Source organism: Ruditapes philippinarum, unplaced genomic scaffold (genome assembly GCF_026571515.1).
Source record: "Ruditapes philippinarum isolate M1 unplaced genomic scaffold, ASM2657151v2 ctg4786_1_1_1_1, whole genome shotgun sequence".
Lineage (NCBI taxonomy): Eukaryota > Metazoa > Mollusca > Bivalvia > Venerida > Veneridae > Ruditapes > Ruditapes philippinarum.
The window spans coordinates 147,116-169,530 of record NW_026865212.1 but is presented as its reverse complement, the minus strand read 5'-3'; the positions used below and the strand labels follow the sequence as shown (position 1 = coordinate 169,530).

At 32.8% G+C, this 22,415-nt stretch overlaps 1 protein-coding gene across 1 annotated transcript; it reads right to left on the bottom strand.

Annotated features, from left to right (window-relative positions):
* Positions 1 to 2,106: 2,106 nt before the first annotated feature.
* LOC132728177 (laminin subunit gamma-1-like) lies at positions 2,107 to 21,368 on the bottom strand (the record flags this gene model as incomplete). The annotated part of the gene is given in 5 exon segments (XM_060713807.1): positions 2,107 to 2,293; positions 3,242 to 3,408; positions 5,089 to 5,219; positions 12,669 to 12,970; positions 20,846 to 21,368. Coding segments are annotated over 5 exon segments (1,253 nt in total), but the record flags the coding sequence as incomplete, so codon positions are not given.
* Between the last annotated feature and the right edge of the window lie 1,047 nt (positions 21,369 to 22,415).

Below are 22,415 nucleotides of genomic sequence, written 5' to 3'. Positions count from 1 at the left end.
TCAGCTGAAATCAAAAAGTTTCACTTAACATCTTAATTGTAACACATAGGTTCAAATTTTATAGCTGTACATAAAGGACAAGAAAGTAAGGTCACATCATCAAAATCTAGGTCACCTGATAATCAAAGTTTCAATTTTACAAACTAAAACTGTGCACATGACGTTATTGTGTTCTAAATATGGTCCAAAATTTTCAAGTTGCGGTACATCAAAGACAAGAAAGTAGGTCATGTCCCCTTGGTCAAAGCAAAATTTTGGACCCAAGGGTTTAATTCAAAACAAACCTTGATACAGGTCCACCAAACAACATTTCAAGTCAAATATCTAAGCTGTGCTTTCTCCCATTCAGAAAGATTTGTTTTTATTTTCTGTTTTACTATGTGAACATAATGAAGGAATCACTGCCCCGGGCAGGGCCAAATTTAACACTAGGGCATAAAATTAAAAAACAACTTTATAGAGAACCCATAGATGATATATATAGCAAACATCAAAACGCTCTATGCCTTGTAACCTTCAGACAAAAATATTTTTTTTTTTTTTTAATTATATGTACATAGTGAAAATCAATGACTCCTGGAGGTGGGGCCAATTTTGCCCGGGCTATAATGGTGTTACAATCTTGCTAAGAGGTTCACTAAATAATGTTTCATGCAAAATATCTTAACTCTAGCCTTTGAAATTAGAGAAGATGATTTTTTAAAAGTTTTTACTTATACATATAAGAGAAAACCTAATGAGCGCCACAGGCAGGGGCTAATTTTTGACACAGAAGGCAAAAATTGAACAGCTCTGGTAGAGTACCTATAGAATATCATTTAACAAATATCAAGCTCCCTAAGCCTTGTTACCTTCAGACATAAGATTTTTTGATTTCACTACATATACATGTTATGTATAATATTGAAAATCAAAATGAACCCCAGGGCAGGGGCAATTTTGATCCCAGCTATAATTTGAAACAATCTTATTGAAGTTCACTTCACAATGTTTCATGCAAAAATCTAACCTTAACGCAGATTTTTACAATTGCCTAGAAGAAATTTTTTTACTATTTTAAGTTTTTTACCGTAATACATATGAAGGAAAACCAATGACCCCCGGGCAGGGGCCGATTTTGACCCCAGGGCTATAATTTGAACAATCTGAATAGAGGTCTACCAGACAATGCCTTAATGGCAAAATATCTAAGCTCTAGGCCCTTTTGGGTCTTTACAAGAAGATAAAAAGTTTTACTATATGTACATATAGTGAAAAACAATGACCCCCGGGGCGGGGCCGATTTGACCCCAGGGCTATAATTTGAACAATCTTGGTAAGGTCTATCAGACAATGCCTTATGCAAAAGTATCTTAAGCTTTAGGCCTTTTGGGTCTTTAACAAAAGTTATTTTAAAGTTTTACTATATGTACATAAGTAGTAAAAATCAATGACCCCCGGGGCGGGGCTGATTTTGACCACAGGGTTATAATTTGAACAATCTTGGTAGAGGTCTACCAGACAATGCCTTATGCAAAATATCTAAGCTCTAGGCCTTTTTGGGTCTTTACAAAGAAGATTTTTTTAATTTATTCTTATAATTCCTTTGGTTGCCATGGCAACCAGATTTCTGCATGGAATGAAATTCTTTGAACAACTTTGGAAGCCCTTCACCCAAGGATCAATCCTGCCAAGTTTGGTTGAAATTGGACAAGTGGTTTTTTACAAGAAGATTTTTTAAGTTCACTATATAATCTATATAACACACACACACACAAACAAACACACACACAGGTGAATCGCTATATGCCACCGCATCGCAGATGCTGCGGTGGCATAAAAACAGTGTTCTCTGTGCACTTAGTAAATGGAATTTTTTTCACTATTTCCCTTTGTCTAAGTTTTCTGTTTTTAAAAATGTCTGGCTCATAACTTTTAAACCATGGCAGCAAAAGGTTACTGCCATATTATGATATATCAAGAATTTAATAATCTATTTCCTGAATATAATGCTGTTGAACATAAACTCCATCAATGACCAGAAAGTTTAAGAAAAGTTTTATTTCAAAGGAGGAGATCATCAGAATATGATAAATAAAAATTTTCTAGCAAATATCAAACCTACCTGTGGGATCACAGTTACAGGCGGTACATCTGTTGGTCCTTTGCTCTATGTAGTGGTTCGGTAGACACTCCTCACAATGTATACCTCCACGATTATCACGACAGTTGGTACAGTGACCCCCGTGTCCCGTCTCACGGTACAGATCCTCGTCAAAGTAACATTCCTCACTCATACCATTACAGTCACACGCTGAATATATGTGAAAATAGATAAATGAGCCATGTCATGACAAAATCAACATAATGGGTTTGCAACCAGCATGGATCCAGACCAGCCTGCGCATCCGCACAGTATGATCAGGATCCATGCTGTTCGCTTACCAACCCTATAACAAGTAAAGAAACTGCTAGCGAACAGCATGGATCCTGATCAGACTGCGCGGATGCGCAGGCTGGTCAAGATGCATGCTGGTCGCAAACACATTAAGTTGGTTTTGTCATGATGGGGCTCAAATAAATAATAATCAAAATACTTTACCTTAGAAAACTTAAACATGTTAAAATACAAAAACTTAACCATGAAATATGTGAAAATACATGTAGGTGTAAATCAAAATACTTGACAAAGTTTTTATTTTCTATCATAATATTCTTTAACATGGGAAATGGACTATTTCAAATGTTTGATAAATTCAATTCACTTGGCAGCTAATTAATTACAGTATGCATATCTAATGCCAAGGTAATACAATCATGTGCATGTTAATTGACACAATTAATGCTAGCTTTATTAATTACACTGACCTAAATTTAAAGCAGTTTGCATACCTTTGGAAATATTGCATGTAATGTATGATACAAGGAAAGCAAATACCAGCAATATTGTCACATTTATATAATATATCAACAATAAATCAAGTTACATCAGAATGTCAAAAAAACAAGCTATGTAATATACATGTATGTAATCTTGGCCTAAAGCCACAAAAATAGTATAATAGCATAGGAGATAAAACAGTAACAGCTCACAATATTCTGGCAAGAAAATTTCTTTTAAAATATTTATCAACAAAATATTATCTTTTCAATTATGTTTCGAGAAAAATTACTTAAAACATTCAATTTTTTAAGCCATATTCAAATTTCATTTTTCTTTATCTTTAAAAAAAATAATTTAATTTAAATTTAAAATACTAACGTCTACATTCCCCAGGTTCTTCCTCTGTGGCTCGGGCCCAGGGGCGATCATTGAAGAATGGTTTACAAATGTTACAATCAGGACCGGTGGTGTTGTGCTCGCACTCACAAATCAGCTCTCGGTTAGGTGCTATCTCACAACTGCTTGCGTGACCGTTACATTTACATCTGAAAAATGATAAAATCATATGAGACGTGTCACGACAAAACCAACATAATGCGTTTGTGACCAGCATGGATCCAGACCAACCTGTTCGCTTACAAACCCTAAAACAAGTAGAGAAACTGATAGCGAACAGCATGGATCCTGATCAGACAGCGCGGATGCTGGAAACTTTGCCCTCTTATACTTGCTTGAAGTTGTTCTGATTCAAACTATATAATGAAGCATATAGATTCTTTTATTCAATTTTATACATGTATTTATAACTTTTGAGAAAGAGGATAGGCAAATAACAAGAGTTAAGTTGTCTATTGCTCAAGCTTGATGTTAAGCAAAGCCTAGGGTAATGATGGGAATTAGGAAATTTTCATACCAAATACATGATATTTCTAGAGTCACGGAAAGTAATGAAGGAAAATTTCACAAAGGGCCTGGAAAGAGACCTTCAATTAGAAATTCTAAAACATGAATATTGAAGTTCTTTAAGTTCACAAGGACCATAATTCTGTAAAAATCTATGCTAGAGGCTTTGGAAAATGACCTACTATGGTCTAAAATAAATGTGTGCAGTAACAAGCCAATACCTTCAGGGATTGATGAGATATGATTGTTCATACAAGAATAGGAAATAAAACTTTAACCAGTGTTTCACGGAAAAATAGGCCCATAGCCTGGCTAAAACAATTATTCTCGTATTTAGTTAAATCTTTAAACCATAGCATAATAAATTCATTACATTAATTATGTATCTTTCAAAGTATCAAGTAACTTATTTACATTTTCAATCATTTTTGACAGATAATTTATGCAGATATGTTCTACATTCAACAGATTTAAAAAAAAATAAAACACTACAATGTTACTGCAAATTTTGGCTTTCTTAACTGAATTTCAAATGATTCTCCATTGAAAAACACACACACAAAAAAAAGATAAAAACTAGAACTGTGTCCAAAGGACACGGATGCCCCCACTGTGCAGATGTGCTCGTAAACAAGAGCATGCATATCTGTATGTAAGATTTTTATGTGGAACTTTTTCATTCCACTGTTTCATTTCTGAACATATACCTAAAATGATCTACAGGTAACAGGTAAGCAAAATCTGTCATCCGGTTTAAGACGAGTTGCGTTCACAAGATTTCGGGACATACGGACGGACGTACAGACGGACGCTCCAACATTTTGGGTTTAGGGGCTATTTTCTTTGTTATTTTTTTTTGTTTTCTTAAGGGCTACTAGCCCATGAACCCTTTGATCACGGAATGAACCTATTGTTCTCTTTTGTTCTCTTTACTGTTATATAGCCCTAAACCTAAAATGTTTGCTCGGACAGACATACGGAGGGACGGACAAGTGCAACGCTATATGCTCCACATAACAATGAAGATTATTGATTATGAAAAAATCCATTTCACCCTTATCTTTTCTAAAGGTTAAGCATGCAAAGAATGGTCACGTTTATTTACATTTGATGATTTCATAAACTCCCTTAATTCAAATAAAAGAAGAAACACATGATTACATCAACACCAGTGCAGTTTAAGGTGATTTATTATCAACAAGTTTCAGTTCTACACTGAACCATCATTAAGATGTTATTTCTAAGTTTTATATTTTGAAAAAACGTTAATACTTATCTGCAGGCATGACTTGTAGCTTTAAGACATTATATTAAAATCTTACTTTGCTCCTACTGCCAAGTCATCGACAGCGTAGAAATATGATCTCAATACACGGGGATCTCCAAAAATCTCGTCACCAAATGTGTTCATACGTGTTAGCACAATTCTTATATCAGTAGCTGTTACCCAGTCCTGTAAAAACACAAGAAAATACACATTTAATATATGTATCAGTCAATCAATGATTTTTAACCTTATATAACAGAGGTCTACAAAAGTTAACAGAGCCCTACAAAATGTAACAGAGGTCTACAAAAAGAGGCCTAAAAAGGTAACAGAGCCCTACAAAATGTAACAGAGGTCTACAAAAGGTAACAGAGCCCTACAAAATGTAACAGAGGTCTACAAAAAGAGGCCTAAAAAGGTAACAGAGCCCTACAAAATGTAACAGAGTCTACAAAAAGGTAACAGAGCCCTACAAAATGTAACAGAGGTCTACAAAAGTTAACAGAGCCCTACAAAATGTAAACAGAGGTCTACAAAAGTTAACAGAGCCCTACAAAATGTAACAGAGGTCTACAAAAGTTAACAGAGCCCTACAAAATGTAACAGAGGTCTTCAAAAGGTAACAGAGGTCTACAAAATGTAACAGAGGTCTACAAAATTTAACAGAGGTCTACAAAAGATAACAGAGCCCTACAAAATGTAACAGAGGTCTACAAAAGGTAACAGAGCCCTACAAAATGTAACAGAGGTCTACAAAAGTTAACAGAGCCCTACAAAATGTAACAGAGGTCTACAAAAGTTAACAGAGCCCTACAAAATGTAACAGAGGTCTACAAAAGGTAACAGAGCCCTACAAAAAAGGTCTAAAAAGGTAACAGAGCCCTACAAAATGTAACAGAGGTCTACAAAGGTAGCAGAGGCCTACAAAAGGTAACAGAATAAAAAAATTCTTTAGAATCATTCAGTTTTCCCCAAAACTCTGAACTTACCAAAATCAAGAGGGTAAGGTCTCTTCCCAAGTAAGTAAGAAAAAAACACTAGTCAATGGCTTTGTTGAGTGTAAGAAAAATATGATTTGGTGTGGTGTAACTTTTATCATGTCAAAATGTAATTTTAAAATAATAGTGACAGTCAGTAGTTCAAGGCAAATAAACATTTGTTTTTTCAAGAGAGAATTTGTTCAATATATTGTGAGGGTGATAAAATCAACAGCAGGAAGAATGTAAATATTGCCAACAACAACATATAATTTGTCATATTTTGATGTAAATAAAAGATATCACTGAACTGACATAAGAACCTAGTAATTATTAAGTATTCTAAATTAACAGAATGATGTGGCTTTATTTAAGTATCAAACCAAACTATCTTACATTTGTTCAATCAGGTACATGGACCAAGTCATACTGTTAATCAACAGATTTTTTCCCAATAATGCTATCAAAATTTACAATATGGCAGACTTTGGCTGTTGCCATGACTTGCGCCCCCCCCCCCTCCCCCCACCTTTTATACATGACTTTCTACCCCTACTTACAGAATTTCATAACTAAAGCAACTTCCCTATTTTGGCAGACCCAAGCCCTATTCACAAGGGTGAAAATTTTACTGCCATACCTTACTGATCATATCACACACACCATCTTTATTATCAAACATCTATATATGTAAATTTACTCTGTGTAATAATCTTCACACAGAAAAATGAACAAGTTATAAAGTTGCAGTGTAGACAAACTAGGTGAAAAAATGATTCCATTTTGAACCTTGTTGAACAAAGTTTGCTGTATGGAAATAAAACAGGTGCCCCACTGATTAGTCTTAATTAGACATGATTGAAACACATGATACTTTATTTTAAACCCAAATTTTTCCTGTCAGCATTTTTTTAAAGGGTCGGGTTTTTAAGATGTTGGGGGGGTTTTAAGAAAAAAGGCCCGGAGTTACATCTAGTCCAAAACCCTTTTGGGATTTTTTACCCAATTTTTTTTACGGGTTTATTTTTTTTTTTTCCGGGATTTTTAAAAGTTTTTTGGGCCTAAAATTTTTAAACTTCAGGGTTTAAACACAGAGAAAACAATTTTAAATCCTTTTTTTTTTATTTTAATTTTTTAAATAAAATAAAAAAACAAATTTCCAAGGGTTTTTAAAAAAAAAAATTTTTCATTTTTCTGAACATAACAGTCGGCCTCTGACATAAAAATGTTTTTAATCCAAAATTTCCCCTGTAAAAGGGGGATATACATGTCCCTTATTAAAAAATCAAAAATTTTTTTAGAGGCTAAAAAAATTTAATCATGTAAACTGGTAATGATGACTTTTATCATCCCTTGCAAGCAAAAAAAAACCAACCAAAATATTCATAAAGCAAATTTCAGCTCTCCTTTTTCTAGTAACATCTCTCTTCCTGTCAGGTAATTTAAGAGCTGAGCACAATATTTAATCCTTTAAAACAAAATTGTTCATACATAGATAGTACTCACTGTAAGAAATTAACATTTTTTAATCATATCGTATTTAAAATACGGACTTTAAAACATGAAACTGATGTTCTCCCTACAAAATATGAACTTTTTCTTTCTTTTTTTTTATATATAAAAATCACCCTTAAAAAGAAAAAGTTTTCTTTCTTTTTTTCTCTTTTGTATAAAAAAAAGCTTGGGTTGTATCTTTTTTATATGAAGTGACTTTTCTATGTCAATTATTTACCTTAAATCATACATGTACGTTAACCCAATACACTCTACAGACATCGTATGATTTAGATATATAACATATAAAGAATAAGGCAAATGACCTCATTTTTACCGAAAAACAAACAATATAAAAATTTATGGCCTTACTCAAATTTCACACTTGACACAGGCTCGGGTATTCGCCACCATCAAATAACCCAAAATACCGAAATAATGGAAACGTTTCACTTTGGATAAAGATAAAGTTTTTCAATGAGGGAGATATTAAATTTTTGACAGCTCATTTCACAAAGTTCAATGTAGATAATAGATCAAAAGTGGTGTATGAATACAAATCAGTGACCAGAATCAGGTTCCCCATGAGTAAAAATGGAGTAAAACTGCAGTAAAATCACTGACCGGAAGAAAAAGTAGGTTTTAAATCTGTCAAAATGACTAATTGTTTCCCCTGATAGAACATAAAGAAGAAAATTATATTATTATTGATAAAAAGGCCATAAAAATAAAGGAATGAATGTGTGAAAGTTGGTACTGCTATACCTAGATATTTTAATTGATTAATTTGAGTAAGAATGATTAAGCAAGGCTCATTTAATTGACAATACCATTTCCACTTTATTCTGGTCTTTTTATTAATTAATTATAATGTACCTTTATTTTTTAATAAGTTCTTACCAAGGAAATTATAACTTACATGTATTTAGACATTTTTAAAAACCTATTTTTACAGGAATCCCTTTGAATAAAATGAATCTATCAGCAAAATACAATAAAGAATAATACTTAAGAGTTCAACAGAAAATCAGTTATTTGCCCAGTTTAAGTCAAAAGTCTTGAGTGAAAATTAGAATGAATATAGAGGCAAGCTGTTTTAATACTTCATGTTTTATAGAGGCAAGCTGTTTTAATACTTCATATTTCATAACTTATTTCTGCATAACTTACTTCAATTACACTGATCAAGATATATTTTATGTTTTATATTCTGATACATCCTGCTGGGTTTTTTTCATAGATCACTATTCATAGAAAAGGTGCATATTTTGAATTTTTGATACAGGTTATTCATTATATGTGTTGTATATGAAGAAATGTGTTGGCGTGTGTACATAAAACTTATGTAAGAAACTAGCTTTCATAATATCATAAATCAAATCTTCCCATCTTTATTAAGATACACCTCCTTCAGTTTATTATTACAGCAATCAGGAAATACTAATAGTCTGTTATCCTAGACAGTTACAAAAAAAAAGAACAACATAAAATGATTTTATTGTTTTGTTACAAAAACATGCAGTTTGGTCATCTGAAAAGACTTCCAGTCATTAAAAAGTTTGACAACTTGAACGACAGAAAAAAATGATATTTTAACTATAATCCTCCAGTTTGCCAAGTTTACAGCATAATCATTCACTTTTTCAGTTTCAAAAGATTTTACTAGTTTCTTTCATCCTTTGTGTGTACACATACACACTTTAAACAGATGCATGTTTTCATTCATAAAGTAAGACAAGAGTACAAAGTTACACACACTCACATTATATGCTAGTTCAGGTGTTTTTATCTAGTCAACAGATCTCAAAATATTCACAGATGCTTCACATCTCAGATACCTAGCATCAGAGAGTTTCATCAAACATATCCTGGGGAAAATGTGCTTGATAAATCTAAAATGCAGTTCAAGGAAATCTAATAACAAGCAATGTTACTTCAGAATTGCTGATAAATTCAAACTGTAAGAAATTTTTGAGTTGGCACAGTTTGTTACACTGGATAATTTTTGAAGGATGCCAATTCTGTATAATAATTACTTCTCTAACAAACACTTTCTTATGATTACATTAAGGTAGTCTTACTGTAATGCCTTACGGCCAAAACAATTTAGCATCGGCCAATATCATACCAATATGGTACCATTACGTTATCATATTCTAACAACATGCCAAGTTTAAAGAACCCCATTCTTAACAGTTTTCATTTTGCCTATATGTCTATATGAAAACTGCCGAAAAACATCCTTTATAATGCTTTTCCTGCTGAATCTGTGTATCTTGTTATGATTGACAATAATGTGAGTTTTAGGGATTTTACAAAATAACTTGTCAATTTTCTCAATAATAAATTATAAAATTGAAAGGAAAACCTTAATGGTTACCCATTTACTGCACAAAACTATATTTGTACAAGGTTAGTCTCTGACAGTATGAAAAAGCCTATTTTTTGGATCACAACCACGGTTAAACCTTTCTTTCATGGAGCAAACTCTTTCCTTTTAACAAATCTTTTTCCCCCTAATAGTAAGATCTTTTTTTCCAATAGTACCATTATTTCAAATTTAAAGAAGGGTTTAAACATTCTAGATATACAGAGGAATTTAATAAGGTATAAATACAGCTGATTTAATAATTACCAATCAATCAGATCAAAATAACAATGTCAGTAAACAGGTCAATGAGTTCTTCTAGTGGTTTTAGAGTAAAGATATAGTATAGCACTCCAAGGTTGTAAAAATTCCTGCCATATTCATCATCATATAATAATAAATCATTGTAAATATCTGGTTCATTGGAGCAGACACTTTTATGTGGGAAAATATGCTGACTGTTCTAAAATAAAGCCTTCCTTCTTCTGGTCTAATTACATTGTGAAGATTCTTTTGATTTTCAGTACAAATTTTATCACTTAAGTTCCATGATGTATTATGGCATTTCCGGTTAAATCCTACTTTGTCAGACTTGCCACACTTACAGAGCTCGGCCAGTACTCAGCAGGTACTTAAGACTTGCCACAAGAAGTGAGGTAAGTCAGCACTAAGCAGGCACTTCAGACTTGCCACAAGAAAAGAGCTTCAGATTTGCCAAAAAAACCAGAGCTCTGCCAGTACTCAACAGGCACTTCAGACTTGCCACAAGAAAAGAGCTTCAGATTTGCCAAAAAAAACAGAGCTCGGCCAGTACTCAACAGGCACTTCAGACTTGCCACAAGAACAGAGCTTGGTCAGCAATCAACAGGCACTTCAGACTTTCCAAAAGAACAGAACTTCAGACTTGCCACAAGAACAGACCTAGGCCAGTATTCAGCAGGTACTTCAGACTTGCCACAAGAGCAGAGCTAGACAAGTACTCTGCAGGCAGTTCAGACTTGCCACAAGAACAGAGCTCCGCCAGTTCTCAGCAGGTACTTCAGACTTGCCACAAGAACAGAGTTTCAGATTTGCCACAAGAACTGAGCTTGGCAAGCACTCAGCAGGCACTTCAGACTAACCATAAGAACAGAGCTAGGTCAGTACACAGCAGGCACTTCAGACTTGCCACAGGAACAGAGCTAGGCCAGCACTCAGCAGGCACTTTAGACTTGCCACAATAACAGAGCTTGGCCAGTACTCAGCAGGTACTTCAGACTTGCCACAAAACAGAGCTAGACCAGCACTGAGCAAGCACTTCATAATTGCCACAAGAACAGAGCTTCAGACTTGCCACAAGAACAGAGCTTGGCCAGTACACAGCAGGCAGTTCAGACTTGCCACAAGAACAGAGCTAGGCCAGTACACAGCAGGCAGTTCAGACTTGCCACAAGAACAGAGTTAAGCCAGCGCTCAGCAGGTACTTCAGACTTGCCACAAGAATTGAGGTAGGTCAGCATTCAGCAGGTATTTCAGACTTGCCACAAGAACAGAGCTTTAGACTTGCCACAAGAACAGAGCTAGGCCAGCACTGAGTAGGCACCTCTGTGCAGTCTTACAAAACTATAATGTTCAACAATTCTCAATTTAAACATGGACAAATCAAATTCCAACAAGAGGCAAAAGACGCAAGTAAATTATGCTACACTTAATAACAATAATGTTTCATAACTCTTCATTTTGGTGGAAATTTACAAAAACTTATATAACAACATCCCATTAGTTGACTGCCTGAAAATATTCTTATATGTAAAATATGTTGAGAAAATTTTGCTGATGACTAGTTATTAATATACACTAGATATTTATGTATATCATGTCTATTATTTCTGGCCATGTGCCTACTATGATTTGGGCGTGCCTGTATACTTGCTTTATTTTCTCTACCTGCACAATCAGCAGAGTCTATATTACTACACTACTGACTGATACAAAATGCTCATCTCTCTGCAGACTGGCTTGAATTATTTGTTTCATACTAAATTCTATAATCATTGTAATGAAAACTGCCTTTTTGGTTGCTGACCAGAATTTTAGATATAACCATTACTATTTCTTTAAAACTAGACCGTTCTTAAATTAAAAGTAAGTTTACAGACTTTTCTACCAGTCATGAATCAGGACAGTAAGAACATCCATAAATTCTAACTCATGTTGGGTCCTTTTACCCTTATATTTGAAACTGAGTGGGCATACATACTGGCTTAATTTTCATCTTGACATCCTTAAAGTTGATAATGGACAGGAAATTCATTTAATAAATCTAGCAGGGTAACATAAAGAATCTTTACAAGAAAACATTTACTTAACTATTTCAAGCACTGATATTAGCATAAATAAATCCTTGACTCAATGATACAAGTTAAATTGTTTATTTACAAAGATAAAAACAATCCTCTCAAACAGGGATATAACCATTATATAGTATCTTTATAAAACATACTGCCAACATACCCCTCACATAGAAGTTTTGAAAACACAACAGTCTTGTGAAATCAAAGGACTGGTATGTTAAAATTGGAAGCTGAAGCGTGGAGGAATGTCTGTTCCAAGTTTGAAGACTGTAGCATACATTGATGGGATCGTATAATACGGCCATATTCAATGTTAAGTTTACAGACACAGACATACATACTTGACTCTGATCTATATTGATTCAGTGTGTTAAGTTTTAATTTTGTGATGTTTTTCTCAAAAAAAGGAAAACACATTACAATTATTAGTTTTTACCTGCAATGTTTTATAATAAGATTTTACCTGTAATATTTTATCACTTTCAAAGTTTTCTGCTCCTGGTCTTCCTTCAAGGGTTGAGAACGGCACCTCGCCTCCAGTCAGCGGGGAAATGTCACTATACTCGTCTGTACATGTAGCTGTATCTTGATTTTGTCGTGACACGTAATTTCCAAATGGTAAATTGTATGTGCGCCCACAAGAGGCACTGTAGAACTGGTATGGTTTCCATTCATCTTCCATAGACATACGTTTATAGATAGCAAAACTTTCAGGTCTTGGTGAATGAAATCTAAGGCGAATGTATGTTACATCAAATGCTTTACCTGAATGTAAAACAAACAAAATAATTAAATACATGTACAAATTATCTCTTCTGTGAAATTAATGGACATGCTCAGCTTTTAGTTAACCTCAATCTCTAATTCTAGTGATTTCATATCAAACAACCAAAATTAAAGGTACTCCAGTGAGGTCTTAATGCCCCCCTATTCTCCATCTGATAAGGGGTGAAAAGCATTGCAACTCTATTCAATTTTGGGTCATTTTTCACAATTAGAATTGTTATTCTGGAAAAAATATGGAGTGAGCAAATGATCTGCAATTTTGTGAACAAATCCAGGGCACTAGACACCTTTTGGAGACAGGTACCCATACCCTAAGGAAGGGGAATTTTAAGGCAAAATCTGAAATTTTATGTAATGATGTATTTAGTGTATTGTTATCACATTTAGTCATTACAATATTTCCTACCATTGGTTTCAATAGTTTGTAATTTTCCTACCATTGAAATCAATTATAGCTAGTATATTTTTTTAATTTAGACAAACAAATCAAACAAATTACTTTAAGTTGATTTATTTTAGAATTTGGAGGGAAGATTCTGAGAGAGGGGAAAAATACATATGATTTTGAGAGGGGAATGGTACCCATATTCGGCCCCAAAAACTACCAAACGAGTGCCCTGAAATAATTTGTCTTGACCTACATCGAATGGAACATTTATCTCGAAAACTTATTTCCAGTCCAGTTCATGTCAAAACACCTCAATAGAGACCCTTTAAGCAGCTAAAAGTACAGGTTCAGTGGTCAATCTATATGAATGTGTGTATCTATATCTTAAATTGTGCAGGAGTTTTTGACAATCACTTAAAATAGTCAATGATATTTGTTTATTATTTTCATGAACATTATAAACCACAAACTATAGTTAAACAAGCATGAAATGAGAAAAGCTTAGAAGCCTGCTGTGATGTGTCAACCACAAAAACTATATAAATAAAATTCATTCAACTTTGAAGATTTATATATATCATGTTACAATATAAAGAGACGACTTATTTAATTCAGCAGTATACACACTTTTAAAGTGAGTCAGTGGGTGAATCGATGTTTTTCATTATAATATAGATACATATATTCATTCAATAGACGTAATAAGGCTGTCTGGCATCCACCTACGCTTACACTTGGTGAATTCTTTTTCATTGAATATAGTTATACATGTAGGCTGAGTGTAGTATATGTAGGCCTTTCCCAAATTGACAGACCAGTTGAAATTTCCAAAAATTTCTTACAGAAAATTTCCAAAAAATGTGAAGATTTCCCAACCACCTGATCTTTTTTAAAGCTGCATAATTTTATGATATGAGCCAAAATAGTTCAAGAAAATCAAACTTGAGAAAAATTTACTAAGATTTTAAGGAAAGTAAAAAGATTCAAGTAATAATTTATATGTTATGTGCAATAAACACATTTTCAAAATTTTCATTGAATCTGGAGGCATGCTGCTCTAAGGCATTTATGGCTCTTTATGAAACACAGCAATTTTACACATGGTTACCAAATGTAAAATCAATGTGCAATACATCTTAAAATGTATAAATTTTACTTTAAAGTTACAAGTTATAAAGGTATAGACTATATATAAGTATAGACTATGTTCTTGAGTTTTACCATATAAAATTAGCCTTAAAATCTTGAAAACTTAAAATTTTTGGAGAATCTTTTTTCCAACACCATTAACTTGTGAAATCTTGCCTTTGATAATAATTATTATACAGTTTTAAAAAACTAACACTAACACAATATGAATTTAAATAATGTATAATAAATTACTGTATAGATACAATATAATCAGACTCAATGAAAGAGACTCTTTTTTACAGAAACTGAATACAACATTAATCATTTGAGCAATAAAAGATGGCCATCTCTAGTAACAAGAAGATCTAATATCATATATTATAATATGGCATATATAAAATACACCAAGATGCCAACACTCTTACATGATCTTATATACCAACTTAACTACTAGTATACACAGATAATGTGAAATTATAAATTGAATATTAATATTAAATTAAATATTTATATAAATTTTATGCCCTGGCAGCTAAAATGTCTGGTGTTTGCCTTTATAAAAAGTGCCAGTAGGTTTTTCCTTGAGCACCCTTTTGGGGGCAGGGAGGAGAGGGTGGTCATTCAGGTCAAGGTTAATCCAATTGGGAACTTGTTTCTTTCAGTAATGATACTAGGTTATTAAACTTAAAAAAATACGAGTTGAAATTACTTACTGACACATTTATTTAAATAAAAACACAATGTCTAAGCTGTTTTAAAAGATTGTATGATTTCTGTTTAGAACCCTGTATTGGCATACACTGGCAAACACCGAGTCAGTTAACAGAGTCAGTTAAAAAGTTTCTAAAGTATTTTGGGAATATCTTAAATCAATTTAATGTTGTTTGAATTGGGAGAAATTCTGTAGCATTTTGCTTAAAATTGGGAATATACTAGTGAAGTGCTAACCCAGATAAGTTCTTAGTGCATATCTACAGATGAAAACAGCTCATGTACTGTCTAGCCTGCAATAATATTCACCTCCTGCACAACTACATGTTTTAAGTTTGGGAGTATTTCTAATTGAGAATATGACTCAGAAAAAACAATTCATAAAAAAAAATATAAAAAAATTGAAACACCTGCAGGGCCAAAACACCATTTTTTGGGAAGAAGCCTCAACCTTTATCTTGGGGAAAATATGCGTGATTTTGACATACTTTGGGAAAAGGGGTCTCAAAGTTAACACAAACTTTTAACAAGTTCTTCAAAATAGAAAACCAAAAAGCACTGGGAAATACTAATAAGGCAGTAAAAGACCTTAATTCAACACCATCATTTAATTTTGTTCTAAATTTCTATGGGAAATCTCAAAAGACGGGAATTTGAGGACCAAACTAGGGGAAAAAAGAGGCTAGTTTGGCTGGGGAAGCAGCCTATATTCGGCCTCTACAAAGAAGGGTTTTTTGGCCCTGACCTGATCAATGCATTCTACCCTTGTTAGTAATTTAGTGCAGAAATTAATAAAGGGTAATTTTAGTCATTTATTTGGCTTAATAACCTGTTAACAAAAATTGCCGAACACATCATAAATCATTCTATATGTAAAGCATTGAAAAATTTAATACAATTATAACAAATGTTTTAACATTTTTTGTATATTAAATATAACAAAAACAGTTTTAAATAAAGTGATTTTCTTCAATGAGATTAACATTTTTCAAGATTATATCTAGAAAATTGTTGCCTTCTGTCAGATGGTAGAGCGATAAGAAATCCCAACATGGGGTATACCAACTATTATACTGTGCTTTCACATTTATAACTTTCAATTTGACACCTTTTGTTAAACCATAATTACTGATATTTTGATAACCAAAAATAGATTATAGGGAAAGGTAATCTCCGCTAGATTGAACACACACTAAAAAAGAAATTATAATAAAACAGGTGTTGAGTTAGTGATCATTATATAAATTCATATTTTATCTTAATTACTCTTTCCGTAGGACATAAATTGTTGATGCAAGTACCTTGGTATACTAGGTGATAAAAGCAATAAAATGTACAATATAACTATTAAAGCTTTCACAAAAAATATCATATTACTTGACTAATTTATAATTTTTTCTAACATTTTGTTCCTCATTTTAGCTCCAACAAATTGATTCCACAGTAACAGGAACCACAAATATTTATTTGTTCTATAGAGTGCAAAATTAAAATGTAAAATATACTTTTAGCACATAGCACAGGCGGCAGTATCAGTGTTTGGACACCCCACCCCTATCTGCCCCTGGACCCCTACTACAACCCTGAAAAAAATTCAACACTCTAAGGCTTACTATAAGGTACCAAATACAAAACCACCGATGAAATTATATAAAAAAAATAAATTTTCCACTATCAAAATTATAGTTATAGAAAGGTGTAAAGCCTACTATATGTCCATTTGCCAAACAATGTGGAACACGGCGACTGAGGCGCATTCCGGCGGGATTTCACTGCATCATTCATTTATATCAATAAAAAGAACTTGAATTCCACAGCTTACTTAATTCTATCGATTTTTTCTATTTCACGGTAATTTTTGACTTGTCGTTGCCATTTTGGATTCTGATACCTGTGTGTTATACGCGATCTGATTGGAAGTCCAATTTGGCTCGTCCAATCAGATCGCGTATTTCAACCCAGGTATCAGACTGCAAAATGGCTACGACAATTCAAAAAATACCGTGAAACAGAAAAAATCGGAATGATAGTGATATTCGTTGGACTTGAATTACATAAACTGAGGAATTCTAGTTCTTTTTATTAATGTTAATGAATGATGCAGCGAAATCCCGCCGGAATGCGCCTCAGTCGCCGAAACGACGATTTCCCGTGTTCCACATTGTTTGGCAAATGGACATATAGTAGGCTTTACACCTTTCTATAACTATAATTTTGATAGTGGAAAAATTTTTTTTTATATAATTTCATCGGTGGTTTTGTATTTGGTACCTTATAGTAAGCCTTAGAGTGTTGAATTTTTTTTCAGGGTTGTAGTAGGGGTCCAGGGGCAGATAGGGGTGGGGTGTCCAAACACTGATACTGCCGCCTGTGGCACATAGGTAACCTTTTACTTGAAACCTTGGTCAACTTTAATGGTAAATCTATCTGTGGTGTCCAAAACAAGTTAAGGAAAGTAAAATTGTCTACTCAGCAATTTATATTCTTAGACAATTTTGATATATTAAGATGAATATATATACAATTATTACATAAAAACAGGCCATCATCATGGACAAAATCCTCTGCACAGTGTACAGTTCTGAAGATGGCCAATTTAATATATATGAAACTAAATGAAAGGTAAATGAGCCAACTCAGCAATTTATTTATAGAGGATATATTAAGATAAATTTTCAATAACTACATAGAAACAGACCATCATCATGCTGGTAAAATCATCAGTATGCTAAACCTAATTCAAGAAGACCAATTATGTGTAAGATGCCGTGTACAGGTGGATATTACATGTAGATAGAGAGCAGGAAATGTTGTTAATCTCCGATAATCTTGTCTTATCTTTACTTATCAACATACACTCTACACCTTACTGCCACACATAAATACATAGTACATACACACAAGATTTTAGCTGTAAATAGGCCAATAAAATAATTCAGTCATTTTAAAAGAACCCATTTTGGCACTGAAACCTTTTCTCTTAATATTTTTTATACACCAAAAATTCCCTCTATTTGTTTCCAGAATAATATGATTGATTCTTGATAACTTTGTAACATAGATTAGACTTTCTCTGTATAAAATATGCATGACTATTGTGTCAGTGTGTAGACAGAAAAAAAATTGTGTCAGTGTGTAGACAGAAAAAAAATTCTGCTGCTGGTTTTAAAATTAAACAGGGTTTTAACCGTTGAGAAATGATTTCATGCATGCAGCCAGTGATTTTTCACCTTAAATAACTAAGGCATAAATTTAAAAGGCTTCGCCTCTTCCCAATTGAATTTTTCTTTGAAACCATGCTGGTTTCCCAAAAGTCAAAACTTACACCAGCTTTTTTTCTTTCCAAATTTGTAATTTTAGCAATAATTTTCCACAAATCAAGTGACTAAGACCTCTTTCCAATTAAGAGACCGATCACTCTTCCATATTTATAGGTATTTTAAATACCTATAAATATGGAAGAGTGATATTTTTTTTTTTGAAATTATTTAAAATACCAACAGTGTTTTCTTTCCTGTATTTTACAGCCAAATAAAGGCTGTTTCCCCAGTTCAAAATATGTATATTTTCCCCTGTAATGCCCTGTGCATTTCTTCACCTGAACCATTACTTAACATCATCTGACTTATTATATCAGCTAGAAGACAGAAAGCTAATATTTTTCCCCTGAAATGCCCTTTAAGTTATAGATAATTAAATTACTTAATCTTTCACAGAGAAATGCTTGTAAAGAAACTGCAGTTTTAAAAGGAGACTTACTACACTGATCTGACATGGAGGAAAATAAGGACACCTTTACTATGTTGACTGTTTATGTGGCTTTGTAAGGAATACTAAAGTCGGTGATATTCACGAGGGTTGAGGCATTAAGTGTTCTGTTCTGTATTAGTAAATAAAATTTCTAAAAAAAAAAAAAAAAAATACAAAAAAATACAAAAAAATCAAAGACTTGAATTTAAAATCTGGACACCCAGTCTAGAAGGAAAGAAACATAAGCCATAAATTTCACACAAATTTTGTCTGAATAAACACAATATTGATATGCTGTAAAAACCACCCGTAAAGACAGATTTACACACTACTGCACAATTGTAGTATTATCCTATATAATAAAACCTCCAAACTGACCTAAGTAAATAAGAATTAAAACTTGTGACAACAAAGACGAAAATCTCCTAATCTGTCATAAATTCCGATGATAACACATTTCTTACAGGAGATATTAATACATTCATAATAACCTTGGCATCCAGTCACTGGCTTAGCAAACCTTGACATGCATACATTACATAACAGTTGATGACTGCATGCTGGGTATAAATACGTGATAATATTTCAGTAATTTTTTGTAAAAAAAAATGGTTTCTATAAAGCAATGCAGACATAGATAAAGAACAAAATAGTATTAAAATGACCTAAACATATGTGCACAAAACTATCACAGGTATTTTATGTTTAAACTTAGTTGGATGTTTAACATTAAAGCAAGGCCTAAAGTTGCTTTATCAATAATATAGATGACATTATATTAAAACAATTTCTGACTTACTCAATACTCAATCAGAGAATTTCATATCTATATAAAAATGAATTATAATTATTGGTGTGCTTGTTTTGTTATACTTATAAAAGCCTTAAAAGGCAAGATCCCCCCCCTGCACTCTGTTTAAATCTTAAAATACCAGACATGCTGCTTCATAGCCAGGTAGTCTGACATGTCAAATTTCATGCAGGTCTGAAAAATACAACACTATGATAATTACTTGATTAATTTTACTTAATTCTGACATGGTTTCCAGGATGTGAATTAAACACTTTAAAGCTAATACTGCTGATAAGTTTTTGTTTTTTTTCAAAAACTTTTTGAGGGCAAAAAAATGTATCAAATGAAAGACTGTAACTTGATGTTATAGATGTTATTTTTAATGATTATAAAATTGCAGAAAAAATTAAAATGGATTGGATAAAATCAAGTTTTATTGGTCCACCATGCATCTGTTACTGGGTTGTTTTTCTGAGTTTTAGAAATAAATGTGTAAAACACTGAAGGAGTGGGGGCAATAGCCACCAATAAAAAAGCATGTGAACAGAATAATCAAGGGTCCACTAAATTTGATCCATGTTCTATCGTACTTACTGGTGATAGCTTTTATTTTGCATCTCAAAATATCTAATTAAATGATTTTTGTCAATAGACAATATGATGCCATTGCCCAAATATCTTATACAGCATATTTATTGATTGTGTATATAACTATGTATGTATGATTTTCGAATAAATGGGGATAAAAATAGTTAAATTGTTACAGAAACAGGTAATGAATAAGGATAATTGTAGTTGTTTATTTCTAAATTTCTAATCTAATGTCATTTCGACATAAGTTCTATATGGAATAAAATAAAATAGAACAACAAAAACTGTAAGAGTGTTATTTCAGGCAATCAAACTGTCATTTTGTCAACTCCTAAAAATTAATAAAACCTTATTAAAAAAATAAAAGTTATTTAAAATATAATATATCACAATTTCAACTGGATGGTAATGTATGACTGATAAGTAGATAAATGAGGATACTTCTGTTAAAGTATTTCCTATATAATTCCTATATTATTCATTTGATTACCTAATCTAAGCGTAAGGTTAACATGTTGTTGGCGAGAGTTAAGCCATTCTCCCCTCCTCTCTAACATAGTTTCACTCTGCCACCATGTCCAGTTGTTTTGGTTGTTAAAATCAGTCATATAGTACGGTGGGTGTGTTTGGGACGGAGACCCAGCATCACATATGTGACCACATGATTTTCTCACGCCTGTTACTCCAGTCTGCAAGCAGAACTCTTGCGGACCGGTTAATCCACATGTATTAGTTGCTTCTACAGTGAGGTTGAAGGCAGCGTTCACAAATTCTGGCTCACATTTTTGCGCTCTACCTCTCGAGTCATAACACGAATTTACGGCTCCTAAACTAAATTGAGGTAGATGAAAAATTAAAACTATTAATCCCAATTGATTCATTTTTGAAATTAAATGCACTGAATTAACTAAATTATGTAAAACTCCAACATTCCTCCGACCAAATCCCACCGCCATAACTTCCTAACTTTCCAAAGTTTATGTTACGGTGCACACTGGGTAATTTACATTTGACTGGTTTCCTGACCCACAAAATATTAAACAGGTAAAGCGCAATATAGCCTGGTTCCCAATCAATTAGTGTCAGAGTCATAGGCCAAGCACAACTTTTGTTTGATTCCGGGTAGATCTGTATTATCATCTTTTCAGATATATTTTTAATAGTTTTAATGTTTATAGTTTTACCCGGTCATGATAATAAAGGTAAATAAGAATTATTCTATTATCCTTAATGTGCAATTAAAAACTTCTGTTTTCTGCTTTGTTGGTTAAGATGTAGTAGCTGTAGATCTGCTGAATGTTTTTTTAAGCCCTTGTTGAAAATAAGACCATTATATTATGTGTTATCTCTGGATGCCTTAATGTTTTATCTTGATAAGCTACCTTATTTAAATAAAGAGTTTATTATTATTATTATTATTATTATTATTATAATATTATCATTATAATATTATCATTATTATTATTATTATTATTATTATTATTATTATTATTATTATTGAATAGATAATGAAAATTGATAAAATTACGTGATGAAATGTTGTATCTATTATTTACGCCTCACTAACACTGTGGCATCCATATGCAGATCATATATTTTCGAAACTTTGAATGGCGAGTTTTCTTAATTGTTTCTATTTTATTTTGTTAAATATGGTCTATTTTATTAAAATAAAACCTGTATATATGTATATGTATTCAATTCTTTCATTGATAGTTATTAACCCACCCATGTCTTGACATATTTGGTGCAGTCTTCTTTGAGAATGTCAGGTGGGCTCAGGTGTGTAGAACATCAAAAACGATGATGAGGAAAATGTCCTTATATTTAATTTCATTCGTCACACATTGGTGTAAAACATTTTTGTTTGCTTTGGGTTTTACGTCACATCGACACAGCATAGGTCATATTGCGATTGGTGGAGGAAGACCTCAAATGCCTAACATACTTAGGCTACTTAAAGACCTTTGTTTGACCGTTTCTGCATGGGAACTAACAGCGGATTCAAAATTCATTTTGTAATCCATGTGTGGATATGAACTCCATATCACAATATACAA